This window comes from Artibeus jamaicensis, unplaced genomic scaffold (genome assembly GCF_021234435.1).
Source record: "Artibeus jamaicensis isolate MK-2021 breed Jamaican fruit bat unplaced genomic scaffold, CSHL_Jam_final contig_233, whole genome shotgun sequence".
NCBI lineage: Eukaryota > Metazoa > Chordata > Mammalia > Chiroptera > Phyllostomidae > Artibeus > Artibeus jamaicensis.
This window is the reverse complement of record NW_026521486.1, coordinates 41,600,117-41,613,517: the sequence shown is the minus strand read 5'-3', so window position 1 is coordinate 41,613,517 and position 13,401 is coordinate 41,600,117. Positions and strand designations below refer to the sequence as shown.

Sequence of the window (13,401 nt, the reverse complement as noted above, 5' to 3'; positions counted from 1 at the left end):
AAAAGGAACCTGCCTGTCCAAGTCAGTAGGTGACAGCACACTTAGAGCTGACAGTTGTAGGTAATGACACACTTGCCTCAGCCGGAATGGCCCAGACCGTCACCCTGCACCCCTGCCGTCATCTTCCCACACAACCTCTGTGACCACACACTTCCTACTACTGTCACAGTGAGCAGAGGACAGAAACCTCACACTCAAAATCCCCCTTTACTTCCCCACATGTCATATTCTGGTAAACGGTAAAAAGGCAGAAAACTGATATTGTACATACCCTTTTTAAAGACAGGAGGACCAGTTTGTGAATATCATTCCTGAAACACTGCTCTGTAACCATATTTAGCTTGTGCTGATATTCAGTATCTTCCGTAAATTCTCCTTGCATGCCTGAATGCAAAACAAATGCAAAAACACACACATGGACACATATACACATATACACATACTTTTTCATAAGCTGAACAGATTGTCACTAGTGAGGAATGACCATCATTAACTCAGCAATATACATGTTATAACTGTTGTTAATACATGGTTTCCTACCAAAGGAAAAAAGCCCCTAGCCTAGCACAGGAATTTTAAAAATAGCCCATCACTGAATATAAAATAAATACAGTGAGTGTGGATGCTAGCTGAATTTAAAGTAGCAAGGACTTATTTTGGCGGAGGAATTTTCTGGAGCAAACAATCTCTGGTTTTGCGTGAGTAGGCTGTCCTCACACAAGGAGCTGAAGATTTTTGAGCAACAATGGACAATTTGAAAGCTCCCAGTTCTTTGGACTACAACAACAAAAAGGTCAGATATAAAATATACCCATAAAAGAACAGCCAGAGTCATAGTGAACAGAAAAGAGATTTGCATTTCAGTATTATGCTTGGAAAGAACATACAGTTTTCTGAAAAATCCTCTAAGGCTGTATAACAGTATTGTTATGTAAAGAAAATATACGCCTTAGTAAGTTATACTGTAGCTGAAGTATCCCAAAACTGTTATAAAAACTGGAAGTTAAAAAATAGGCTACACATTAGAATATAAAGTAAAATTATTTTGAATGAATGCTGTTTCCAAAACCTGATTATGGAAACCATTATTAATAAATAATTACTTATAATTTCCCACTTTAAAATATGTATTAACAAAAACTAAAAAAAATTGTCTGTACACAGCTTTTCATTTTTTGACAACAATGTGAATGTCCAGGCTGGATTCTCAGACTCCTGTACTCTTCAGTACTCATTTCAAAATGTATTCAGACAGGTTCTGACATGCACTATAGCTGCAGGTCCTTGGTCAAGTCACTTAAATTCTCTGTGTCACATTCTTAGTGACCAAGACCACACTAACTTCTGAAGCTGCCCATGAATTATATCACAAGCAGATGTGACCACACAAAGCAGGCCTGCGGAGCAGTAAGAACATCACGCCACGTATACCAAGTCTTACTAAACATCTTCCTTATATTAAGTCCAAATGAACACTTCCATAAATTTCATCTGTTTTTTTTTTTTCATCACTGGAGGTTCTACCATGATGAATTATATCCAGAATGAATATAATTTCCTTTGTACATAATGGTCTTTTAAATTGTACAGACTACAAACTAAATGAGGGCAAAATCCAAAATTTAATCATCTCCAGATTTCTGAGAGTTCTGAGCAAAGTACTTCACACATAACTGCTGTTCAACATACTTTTGCTGCACAAATGTGTATCTAAAAGTGCCTACTCTGGAGTCAGGCCACAGAGGCTGAATTTCTGACTCCTGTACATAAGCTGTGACCTTAAAATATATGCACCTTATGAATCAGTTCCATCATCTGTAGAATGCAATAACAAAAGTAGTAACTGGCCCTGGCTGTTGTAGCTCAGTAGATTGAGCAGGGGCCTGCGAACCAGAGGATTGCGGTTCGATTCCCAGTCAGGGCACGTGTTTGGGTTGCAGACCAGTTCCCAGCAGGGGACACAGGAGAAGCAACCATACATTGGTATTTCTCTCCCTCTCTCCTTCCCTTCCCCTCTAAAGATAAATGAATTAAATCTTTAATTAAAAAAAAAAGTAGTAACTGTTTGATGGGTTGCTGCAAGAATTTAAAAAGTTACTATACATAAAACACTTCAAATAATACTTGACACATTTTAAGTCCTTCATATTATTCAGTACTACTGTTATTAGTTATAAATGAGGGGATTTTAGTATAGTTTTTGTATTCTCCTGAGCCATCTCATCTACAGATTAAACAAATTTAGTTCCTCTTTACCAGTCTTATGCATGTGGTTTTATACTTCTAACCTCTTTCTTCAACACTTTCCAATGTGCCTGTAGCTGTTCTTAAAGAACTTCACATTATTTCCACTAGAACTGACATGAAGTCAAGAAAGAACAAGCCAAATGCTATTTCAGTGGAACTAGAAATGGGAGAGTATTAGGCTAAGCGAAACAAGCCAAGAGGTGAAAGGCAAATACTATATGATCTCACCTATAAGTGGGACCTAATCAACAAAACAAACAAGCAAAATAGAACCAGAGCCTCGGAAATAAAGAACAACATCACAGTTACCAGAGGGGAGGGGAGAGGCGGATAACCAGGGAAATAAGAGGAAAGGTCAGGTCGAGGATCATGTATATAGAACCCAGGAACAAGGACAACAGGGGGAGGACTGACTGCAGGAGAGGAAGGGTGGGTAGGGTGGGGGAAAGCAACAGCGGAAAACTGTAATTCAACAATAAAAGTTTTTAAAAAATAAAATTAAATAACTGAATCTTGATTATCATTTTCTTAAAGCAATGGTTTCAATCACTTCAGGCAGTCATTAGTATAAAAAAAGGGAGAAATTAAACAGCACTAGATTGAAATAAATTTAAGAGGTGTAATACCAGAGGCAATATGTGGTCTTAAATTGGATGCCGAGTTACACAAATTTCCTGTAATGAACATCTTTGTTACAATTAAAGAAATCTGAATATGGCCTACTTAATAAGTAAGTACATGTGCATCTAGATATCTTAAAAGCACCTCAATGGAACATGTTCAGATAAGAACTGTATTCAACCTCAAAACCACTGGGGTACTGATACCATAGTTACCAACTGATACAGAGGATGATGAGTGACAGAATTGTACAATACGGTATGCTGTGGGCTGGTGTGGTATAATGCGAATATGAGATGGTAGCATACAGCAAAGCAGATGATTAAGCTTTTACCTGATAGACAAATGTATTTATATATTGATATACTTATAAAATGTATCTATTAATATATATTTCTACAAATAAAGTATAATTCTAAAGTTATAAAGTTATTTTTAAGGCCACGCATTTAATACATCTAAACATCACTGGAAATAAATAATTTAATTTATCATTTAAATGCAACATTTAATACATCTAAAAAATTATAGACTACCAATGTTGCTTCAGGGTCAAGCTAAGAACAGGAATAGAAAAATTATATTTGATACTTGTTTTTATCCAAAAGAGTATGATTTTATTAACTAATACATCTGGTTCTCAATATCTTTTAGTTATCTTTAAAACTTAAATCCACCTTCAAAAACAGTAAGCCTGATACCTTTAAGGATAATCAGAAGGGTTTTGTTTTATTTTGATTTTTGCAATCTATAAAAAAAATTCAAAAGCAAAAACCTCACAGTAATATGTTTGAGGAAAATTACCCCTGTTAAATTATATCTGAAAATTGACTGACAACTATAAATGGGATGCCATGATTCAGTTCAAAATATGCTGGGTTGGGCAAAACATCTGTATGGTTTTTTCCATAAAATATAAGGCACATTTTTCATTTTCACCAATAACTTTATTGATTTGGAAGTTCTGAGTACGTCAGCTATGTCCCATGTTGGTATAACATTGATTGTTCTCAATTAATGGCTCAATTGATCACTCTCAACTTCAACTGGTCTCCCCAAACCTGGAGCTTGTTCCCAACCCTGCAGCAATATCCAGTGAGAAATCTCCAGCATCAAACTTCTCAAACCACTTTTACATGTTCAATCAGTCATGGTATATTCTTCACACACTGCACAAATCTTTTTGTGAGTATGTGTTTCATTGTGTTTTTATCTTTCATGAAATAATAAAGAGTAATGAGCGGAAAATGTGTATTTTTTCCATCTTCAATATTAAAATGGCTACACAAAAAGTCACCAATCCCAATGTTCTTTTTAAAATGCACACTGATATGACAGCTGTCACAATATAATCTAACAAATAAAGTTAGAGACCACTAAGCACTACTAGAGCCATCTTATGGGAAAAAAACAAACAGGATTTTTGGCCAATCCAATATTTACTGAATAGCTATTTTTGGTCTAGGTACCAGGGGATTAAAAGTAAGTGACTGAATAAAGCCCTGTCCTAGAAAATACTTATGCCCTATTACTGACTATACTCATACTCAGAAATATAAAATACCTGTATGAGGACAGGTAATGATAGGTTTAGGAGGATTTCATGTAAAAAGGTAAAAAAAGTTGGCTTCAAAATTTTTGAAACTTCAGGGAGCCAAAAACAGTAATGACCCTGGTATCAAAGATCAGAAAGTCATAGCAAATGTACGTCCCATACTTCCATCCTCTCCCGCATTGCTGGGCCCCCACGTCTCACCAAACTCTCATCCCCTCCCACCCAGAAGCGCTGTAATGAGGCTCTGCCTGCTGCCCTCGTTCCTCCTCTACACCGCAGTGTTACTGTTAGAAATTACAGATTGGTGATGACACAGCAACTTTTAAACACATTTAATAAATTTGAATTGCCTTCCCTGAATAAAGCACAAGTTCCTCAGTGTTGTGTTCAAGGTCCCTCCCTTGTGGACCCCTGCCTGTCCTTCACACTCATCCGCAGGTGCAGCTCCCTGCTGCACGCTTCACTCACCGCGGACCACGTGTGCTTTGTCCTTCCGCCCGCAGGGTCCTTCCTGACCTTTCCACCAGGTCAGCCCAGCTCACCTTTCACCCTCAACATCACAATCTCTGACCTACTCCTTTGAATAAGCCATTTATGGCTCCATCAGTATTATCACAGCCTTTATACAAATATCTGTAATAGTTCCTCTCATACTGTCTAAAAATTGATCATTTACATATCTGTGTATCTCTGAGCTTCCAATACAGTACAATCAAGCCCGCTGTGTTTTTACTTATCTTTCAACCTTTGTAGCCATCACAGTGTTTAGAACAGGAGGCACTTAATCAATATGTGTTGAATGAATGGAGCAGCAGGTGTTTAAATGAGTTCTGAAGGGCAAATAACGTCACAACAGATGGGAGGAGGAGGTAAGAGGGGCTGGTGGAAACTATTGAGGTTAATGAGTAAATGCCACATGGTTATATTTGAGAAAGACTAATTCAACAACAGAGTAAAAGGACTAAAAAGAGCCAAGAGGAGAAGTGTGAAAACTAGCTAGCTATTTTTATAGTTCAGACAAAACCAAAACCAAAATAACTGCGCCTCAGTGATGCCAAAAGAAATAGAAAAGAATTATTAGAGATGGGCTCTCCCCTTAGAAGTAAAGCACCACATTTTACAGTGTAAATAAATTACTTAATTTCCTCATTCAATTTCCTTATAAATTAATCTATTTCACATCATTTTCCTTTATCTTTGGATTAGGAGGCAAGATTTGCATTTGTTTAGCAAAAAAAAAAAATGGTCCTTTAATTTTTACCAAGAAAGTTAAAAGGTAGAAGGATTGAGCAAAAAAATAATAAAGGACTCATGGACATGGACAGCACTGTGGTGACTGTGGGGGAAGGGAGGTATAACAGGACTAACTAGTAAGGGAAAAATATTTTAAAAATTCACTTTTTTTAAAAAAAGAAAGTGAATACTTATGAAAAACCAAAACCCCATTTAAATTGTTACTTCATCCCACGATCAATTATGTAACTTACCTGGAACTATAAAATGTAAAATAGCTCGAAGGGCCTCCAGCTGCACTGATGACGATGTCAGATGACTTTTCATAACTGTTACTATGTTGGGGGCCACTGCCGCCATCACGTCCAGGGACGTGTTACTGGGGAGACAGTATCAAAATACTTATTAAAAGTACAAACTCATCTCATTTTACAAGCACCAATTTGAAACAAGTGCATGCAAACTGAACCGATACAGACATATTCTCAGAAAAGACTACATGAAATTGCGTTTGGATTTAGTAACAAGAGCATACATAACTTTTATTATTCCTCAGTCAAACTTTAACCTCAAGAACTTGAATTCACAGTAACCTAGGGATTCTTTTATTTAGTTTCAAATACTAACAACTTCCATATGATCTACGCATGGGTTATTATTGGCAACAACCCTCAGAAGCAGATGTTACTATTCACATTTTCCAGATGAAGAACTCAGGCTGACAGAGGTTAAATATCAAGGTCCTGTCCCTGGAAGGTGACAGCCAGGAATGGAATGCACACTCCCCTGACCCCCAAGAAAAGGGCTCTTTCCATCATCCCACCTGCCTCTTCCAGAATAACACCTCGGCCTTCTTACACAGTATTCTAATTAGTTTTGTTTGCATTCAAGTCTTGATTTCTTTAAGGTACTTTAGCTATTCTTTCTTAATTTCATTTTTTTTATTTTCAGTTACTGTTTACATTCAATATTATTTTATATCAGCATTCATATATTTTACAAGGCTGTCTCCCCTATATTTCAAGTACCTGCCTGGCACCATCCACAGTTATTACAATTTTATTGACTGTGTCCCCTATGCTGTGCTTTATTTCCCATGACTATTTTGTAACTGTCAATTTGTACTTCTCAGTAACATCACCTTTTTCATCCAGTCCCCCAACCCCACTCCGCTCTGGCAACCATCAGTCTGTTCTTTGTATCTATGAATCTATTTTTGTTCTGTTTGTTTAGATTGTTCTTGACATTCCACATATAAATGAGATCATATGGTATTTGTCTTTTTCTGTCTGTCTTATTTCATCTATTGTAATACCCTCTAGGTCCCTCTATGCTGTTGCAGATGGTAAGATTTCATTCTTTTTTATGGCCGAGTGGTATTCAGTAAGAACCATGTCCTTGCTTTGCATGGTTTCATGGTCACTGAGATACAGTCCCTCTTTTCCACCCTTAAAATTCCAGTTTAAACACATCCCCTCTTTCCAGACTCCCTCCTTTGGTAACCCTGGCTGGGTTACTGCCATCTATTTCTCTTACCATCACTGACACTGCATTATTACACTGTGTTATAACCATCTGTTGACATATCAGTAGCCCCAACCAGACAATAAGTTTTCAGCAGCAAACTTCAGTGGCCTGTTGTCAAGGTTAACTTTGAATCCCTAGGACTGGAACTGTATGCATGTTACATGTGAGAAAATAGCCAGAAACATTAATTGCCCAGAATCTACAAAATCTTAAACTGTAAGTTACTTCACTGTGTCCCCCCCTCATTTCATACACATCCACAACCATAAAAAAAATCACCATTTAAGAGAAATGTCATTTAAATGTTCAAGAGCAACATTTCAATACAAGAAATACAATTCAAGGATATGACACATACAATATAAACATAACAATTTGAAGCCATATCCTGATTTGAACTTTTCATACACAATAATTTGAAAAACTATTTAAGTTTATGTGCTGTCTCATTGTCATTTTGCAAAAGGTAGTCAACACCGAGCATGAAGCACAAAAGCAAACCTTCGACATATTTCTAAGATCTCTACCATCCCTTTCAATATTCAGACAAACTAAGTCCATGATATCATGATATGAGATTATATTACACAATGTTTCAGGTTTCAAATGCCTTGTTTCTAATTCTTAGAAATATGATTGAAATATTGCAATTCTGCCTGGTCCAATATTATATATTTTGCATAAGTGTATGAATCTGTATTACCTTCCTTCAAAAAGATGATTCAGCATCTTGCAGCCACTTTCAGCCACCTCCGGAGAATGTATGTGCTTCTGCATTAATTCCAACACATTCAGGTATATTCCTTTTGACAACAGGATTTTTCTGAAATCAACTACAAGGTTTTTTTAATGTTACTTGTAGAAATGAATACACATTGCAATAAGACACAGAATACTAAGTCCAAAATCATAGGAAAGTATATACAAATACATCTGTAATTTATATTTTATTGACAACTTGAAGATTATGAAGGTTTGTTTCTTTATAATACATACCATTTCCAATTGTTTTTCATTTATTAACCATTTGTTGAGGTTTTAATTTTAAAAACTTTATTCACAGAATAGTCTGGTACCAATGTAATGACCATACCCTAGTCTTGTGAAAAGAGTGTTTTTACAGAATAATGTTTTAAAATAATACCCTCCAAAATAAGAATGAAACATATATTTCATTCTAACATTTAAAACAGTTTCACAGAAGGGTTGTGGTTACACAGAGCTAAGATGCACCAGGTATACTAGGCACTCGTGATCTAGGCATCAGTCACAGGTGTGCACCTTCATGTGCAAAGGAATGAAAAGCCCTGAAATAGACCATAAATAATTACATATTTTCACAAAGTAATACCAAGGCTTAAGAAACAAACAGATACGCTTTACAACTATTTTTATCTTATACGTAGAAAAGTAACTATGTCCCAATAATAATGATTACAGAATAATTTTCATTTTCCAATAAACTTTCTTCACTATATGCAAACCCAATGTCTTAGTCTCCACATGAATAGCCACTGTTCTGAAACCTCCATATATAAATACCAATTCCAACATTATACAGTATAGTTCAATAGCTTAAAAGCAGCAGGAAAGGAAATTTACAAAGTTTTAAGTAGTATTTTGAAATATGAGTTATCAACCTCAAATTGGGAAAGGCAAAAAAGAGGACAAAATTCAGAAATAAATGGAAGTGATACACACAGTCTAAATTGCATCCAAAATCTGGAAAAGTCATACCTTTTAAAGACATCTAGGCTATCATACATTAAAATGTGATAAGAATTTGGCTATTTTGCTTGGTTACATCAGAAGTTTTAATAACCACTCCTAAAGTGGTTAAATTCTAACCAGAGAGATCCTGTAAAATATAGAAATTTATTCCAGACAAGCAGTTCCCACATGGCAAGTGAGCCTCAGAGTCACCTGCGAGGCTGTGAAAGCACAGACCGGCTGGGTCCCACCTGCAGAAGGCAGGATTCAGGGGGTCTACACAGGAGCTCTAGAATTCACATGTTTAACGGGTTCTTAGGCGATCTTGCTGGTCCGAAGACCACGCTTTAAGAACCACTGTCCTGGACACTGAGCTAGTTTGCAACTTGAAAACTGAGAATAAAATTTTCATGAAACACTAGACCTAAGAAAAGAAATTCCATCATAGGGCCACTTTAGAGTTTCCAGAACATTGTACACATTTTATCTCCTTGACCACCTATCTACACGATACTCTTGACCTCGCCCATTCCATTTTAGTGATAAATTACCTGCTTTAGAAGGCCAGTGACACTATGCAGCTCCCTTCAGGTCTTTACCCCAATGCTTGCCTCCTCCCACGGCTGCCCCCTCACAATTTCATCTCCTCTGAGCCCTAACATACACCCTCCAAAAATTACCTCAGTTTCTTTCTTAGCTACCTGACACAGCAGATATTTTAATTTAGTCTTATTGTCTACCATATTTTTCGGACTATAAGACGTACCCCCCCAATTTGGGAATAATAATAGTTGTTAATGCTGTTGTTGAGGTCTGTTTACATTTACATTTGTGAAATATTATGTTATTTATGTTATTAAATATTTTACCACATTTTTTGCTTCAAAAATTTTTTTCCTATTTTCCTCCTCTAAAACCTAAGCATGTCTTATGGTCCAAAAAATATAGTATCTTCCCCACTAGAGTTTAAGCTCCATAAGCCTGGAATTTTTATTAAATTGATGTATCCCAAGTGCTTTAGGCATGGTGGGGTACATAGCAGGAGCTCGATAAATATTTAGTTAGTTAATTAATTAAATAAAAAATGTCACACACAGTGTTTGATCCTTTGCCTTGTAGCCACAGTGGCAGAACCCAATTCTTCTGGCTGCCACCCCAGTCATTTTTCTAGAAAACCATGTTCATTCCTGCACAACTACTGTTCTCAAGTGTCTTTCAACAAAAAGTTGCCCGTGAAGGTTGGTGAACAAGTTGTTCAATGCCTTAATTCTTTCCTAAGACAGAACTCCAGTGACAAAACAAAGAAATCTGAGGGCAGTTTACCTGGCAGGTGGCCAAGAGCAAAGGAGGAAGTAACCAGAAAGAGCAGAGAAGTGGTTCTGAAGAAAGACATCAGGGCTGACTTCCAATCTAATTAATGTTTAGACACCATAGTAAGAAGCAGCCCAAAGTTCACAAAACCATGGTTGTTTTGCTGGCGTATCAGTGATGCCTTCCAGGTGGTTAAGAATGACAGGACCAACACGGGCTGTTTCTATGTGGCAAAGGCTGGCCTTCTCTCTGAGGTGCCTCACACAGAAACGGTCAAGAGCGGTCCTCATGTTCGGGAGTCAAATCCCTATCCAGCCTCTGTGAATTCAAGAAGGGCAGTTCCCTTCCTTACCGCTCCTGCTGATTCATTACCCCCAGGAGCACCCCATGTCTGTCTCTGCCAGCCCAAGTTTTTTATTAAAGTGATATCTGAGAGGTGGGCTAAGAAAGGAAGAAAATGAAAAAGGGATTTTCCTCTGGATTTGACCTCTGTAACTGCACAGGAAACACATGAGGATTTCTGGATTCCTTTCACTCTACCCAGGACTCTATTACACGAGTTCTCGTACCAGGTTTTCAATATTTTTCTCTTTTTTTTCTCAAAAAATAGCTTGCAAGTGCTGCCAAGTTCCAAGGACTTTAAAAGGAGTTGTTTTTTTTTCCAAGATTTTCTGGCAGTATTTCCTATTCATGAGGGTTGAAATCTAAATAGGCTGTCTCATTTTTAAACTTCAAGAGTCTTTCCAAAGCTCTTAGAAAAGATTTTATTTATTTACTTATTTTTAGAGAGGGGGAAGGAAGGAAGAAAGGGAGAAAAACAATGTGTGGTTGTCTCTCATGTTCCCCCTACTGGGGACCTAGCCTACAACCTGGGCATGTGCCCTAACTGGGAATCGAACCAGAGACACCTTGGTTTGCAGGCTGGCACTTAATCCACTGAGCCACACCAGCCAGGGCTAGAAAGTTTTTAAAATAAAACAACAGGAATAGTATATGAAGCAAAAAAAAAGTTTGTGAAGCAACCATTTGGTGTTTATTATAGATACCCCAAAAAAATCCCACTGGACAAAAGTAAAAGTCTATCAACAAGAAATTGGTTCATAAAATAGAATATAGGCATACATTAGAAAATTACACAGCCATTAAAAAGTATAATGTAAGATTTTATACTTATCAACATAAAAATGTAAACTTGGTTAATAAGAGTATAATATGATCCCATTCTGCAAAAAAATAGAAAATGTATTGTATATATGTGTGATATATAAAAGTCCAGAAGAAACACATCAAAATATCTATTTTTTCTTTATTCTTACCTCTATATGTTATACATATATAGAGAGTAAAATACTTATATATATATATATATATATATATATATATATATATATGCATATACTTATATGAGGGAGACTCAAAAAACAAAATTTACTGATAAAAAATTGTGTATTTATTCTTACTTGTTGAAACTTGTCTTCTTCAAAGTACTTTCCATTTGACGCAATATACCTACTGAGACATTTTTTCCACTGCTCAAAACTGTTTTCAGCTCATGGATTTTGATGCTTTTTAGTGCTCCTGCCATTTTTTGTTTCGTGTCTTCCACATCAGCAGAACTTTTCCATTTGAGGAATTTTTTCATACAAATAAAAGTCGCTCAGGGCAGGATCAGGTGAATAGGAAGGGTGGGGCACAGAGGTCATGCCTTTTTTGGTCAAAAACTGCTGAACACTCAGCCCAGTGTGGGCAGGTGCCTCATAAATTACCCATCATGAGATGGGCAAACATGCAGAGTCTCCAAAAAATTCACTGAAGCCAAACACCACCTCTCACAACAATGCCAGCTGGTACACTGATACAGATGGGTTCCTAGAACACTCAACTAGTGGGGAAGCCTGTACTGCAAGGGGCCTGCCCTCCAGAGGATAATTCTGGGTTTTTTTGAGTCCATCATCATATATCAAATACATATATATATTATGTTTTTATAATGTATCACTTTTATAATTTAAAAAAATATCAAATGTGTTTCCTTTTATTAAAAACTACAGTGCGCCCCTTACCATTTTGTTCTAAGAGAGTTGACAATGCGTTCGCAGATGCCTGAAAAACTTCTTTTGATGACGAATGCATCAGCATGGAGAGCATCACTTCCCTGTGAGCTGGGAACCTTTCACAAATGCAACCACAATGTCAATAAACAATCTTTTTATTCATTATCTCGAACATTCATTTACCATTGTCTAATCTCTCTAATAAAAAAATAAGGGCCAATAAACATTTTATGTCACTGCCACTTAAAAGAGTGAATTATAGTTAAGTAGTTTTACATAATAAAAGTTATGTAAAATATTAAATACTAATAAATTAGCATTTCTGTTTCATCAAAGTTGATAAGCAGTAGAGGAGAAAAAATACTTAGCAACTCTATGAAGAAGTACTCAGAATTTAAAAAAAAGATGAAATGAGAAAAAGAATGTAATGGAAACAAGAAAGGAAAACTACTGTAAAGAAGCAGTGTGAGTTTTTTTAAATGTAGGCTACAAACATATTTTCTCTTAGCAATGCATTTATTTTAAAGATTCGTATACATATTGATGAATCAGTGTGCTATAAAGTGAAATTTATAACTGCAACATGAACCTAGCTTACCCTAACCTCTTGAAAAAATTGCTCAAAGTGAATGAGAAGTCGCATTTCCTTTCAAAATGGAGATGTTTAATGAGATAGCATATGTGTTACTAACTCTCTTCTGATTGCCAGTGGGTCACTATGCAAACAAGGCTGTCAGGATTTGAGATGTAGAATATTACCATTTAAGTTTCCACGAAAAGTCATTCAAATTTTAAAATCCAGAGCAAACAGCACAAATGTAAGCAGCTGCCAGACAGCATGGCTTGTGGCCCTGCTACCAATCAGATACACACAGATCTCCTGTTTACAGCTTGTGTCTTTGGAAGGGAGGGCTGGTCCTATGATGCTTCAATAGCACTCCCATAGAAAGCCTCCTCCGCTACAAATAATGCTCGTAAGAGAAGACAGGTCAGCACTGCAGATCCAGTAGGAAATCACTGTAGGAGGCTTCTAACCACCTTTAATTCCTGATATTCCTGATAATTCCTGGCAACCTGCTGGCCAGTCACTGCAGCCGAAAACGCCACAGATGGCTCTGCGGTTTCTATCACCTGAGATTAATT

General features: G+C 36.7%; 1 protein-coding gene across 1 annotated transcript in view; it reads right to left on the bottom strand.

The window, feature by feature from the left end:
* The window catches only part of LRRK2 (leucine rich repeat kinase 2), a 130,826-nt gene that overhangs the window by 95,269 nt on the left and 22,156 nt on the right, over nt 1-13,401 (bottom strand). Inside the window, exons 11-14 of the mRNA XM_053661728.1 lie at nt 12,268-12,374; nt 7,887-8,016; nt 5,911-6,035; nt 272-384 (exon numbers count right to left, since the gene is read on the bottom strand). Of these exons, the coding sequence (XP_053517703.1) occupies nt 272-384; nt 5,911-6,035; nt 7,887-8,016; nt 12,268-12,374 (475 nt within the window). The remainder of the gene's footprint in view (nt 1-271; nt 385-5,910; nt 6,036-7,886; nt 8,017-12,267; nt 12,375-13,401) is intronic.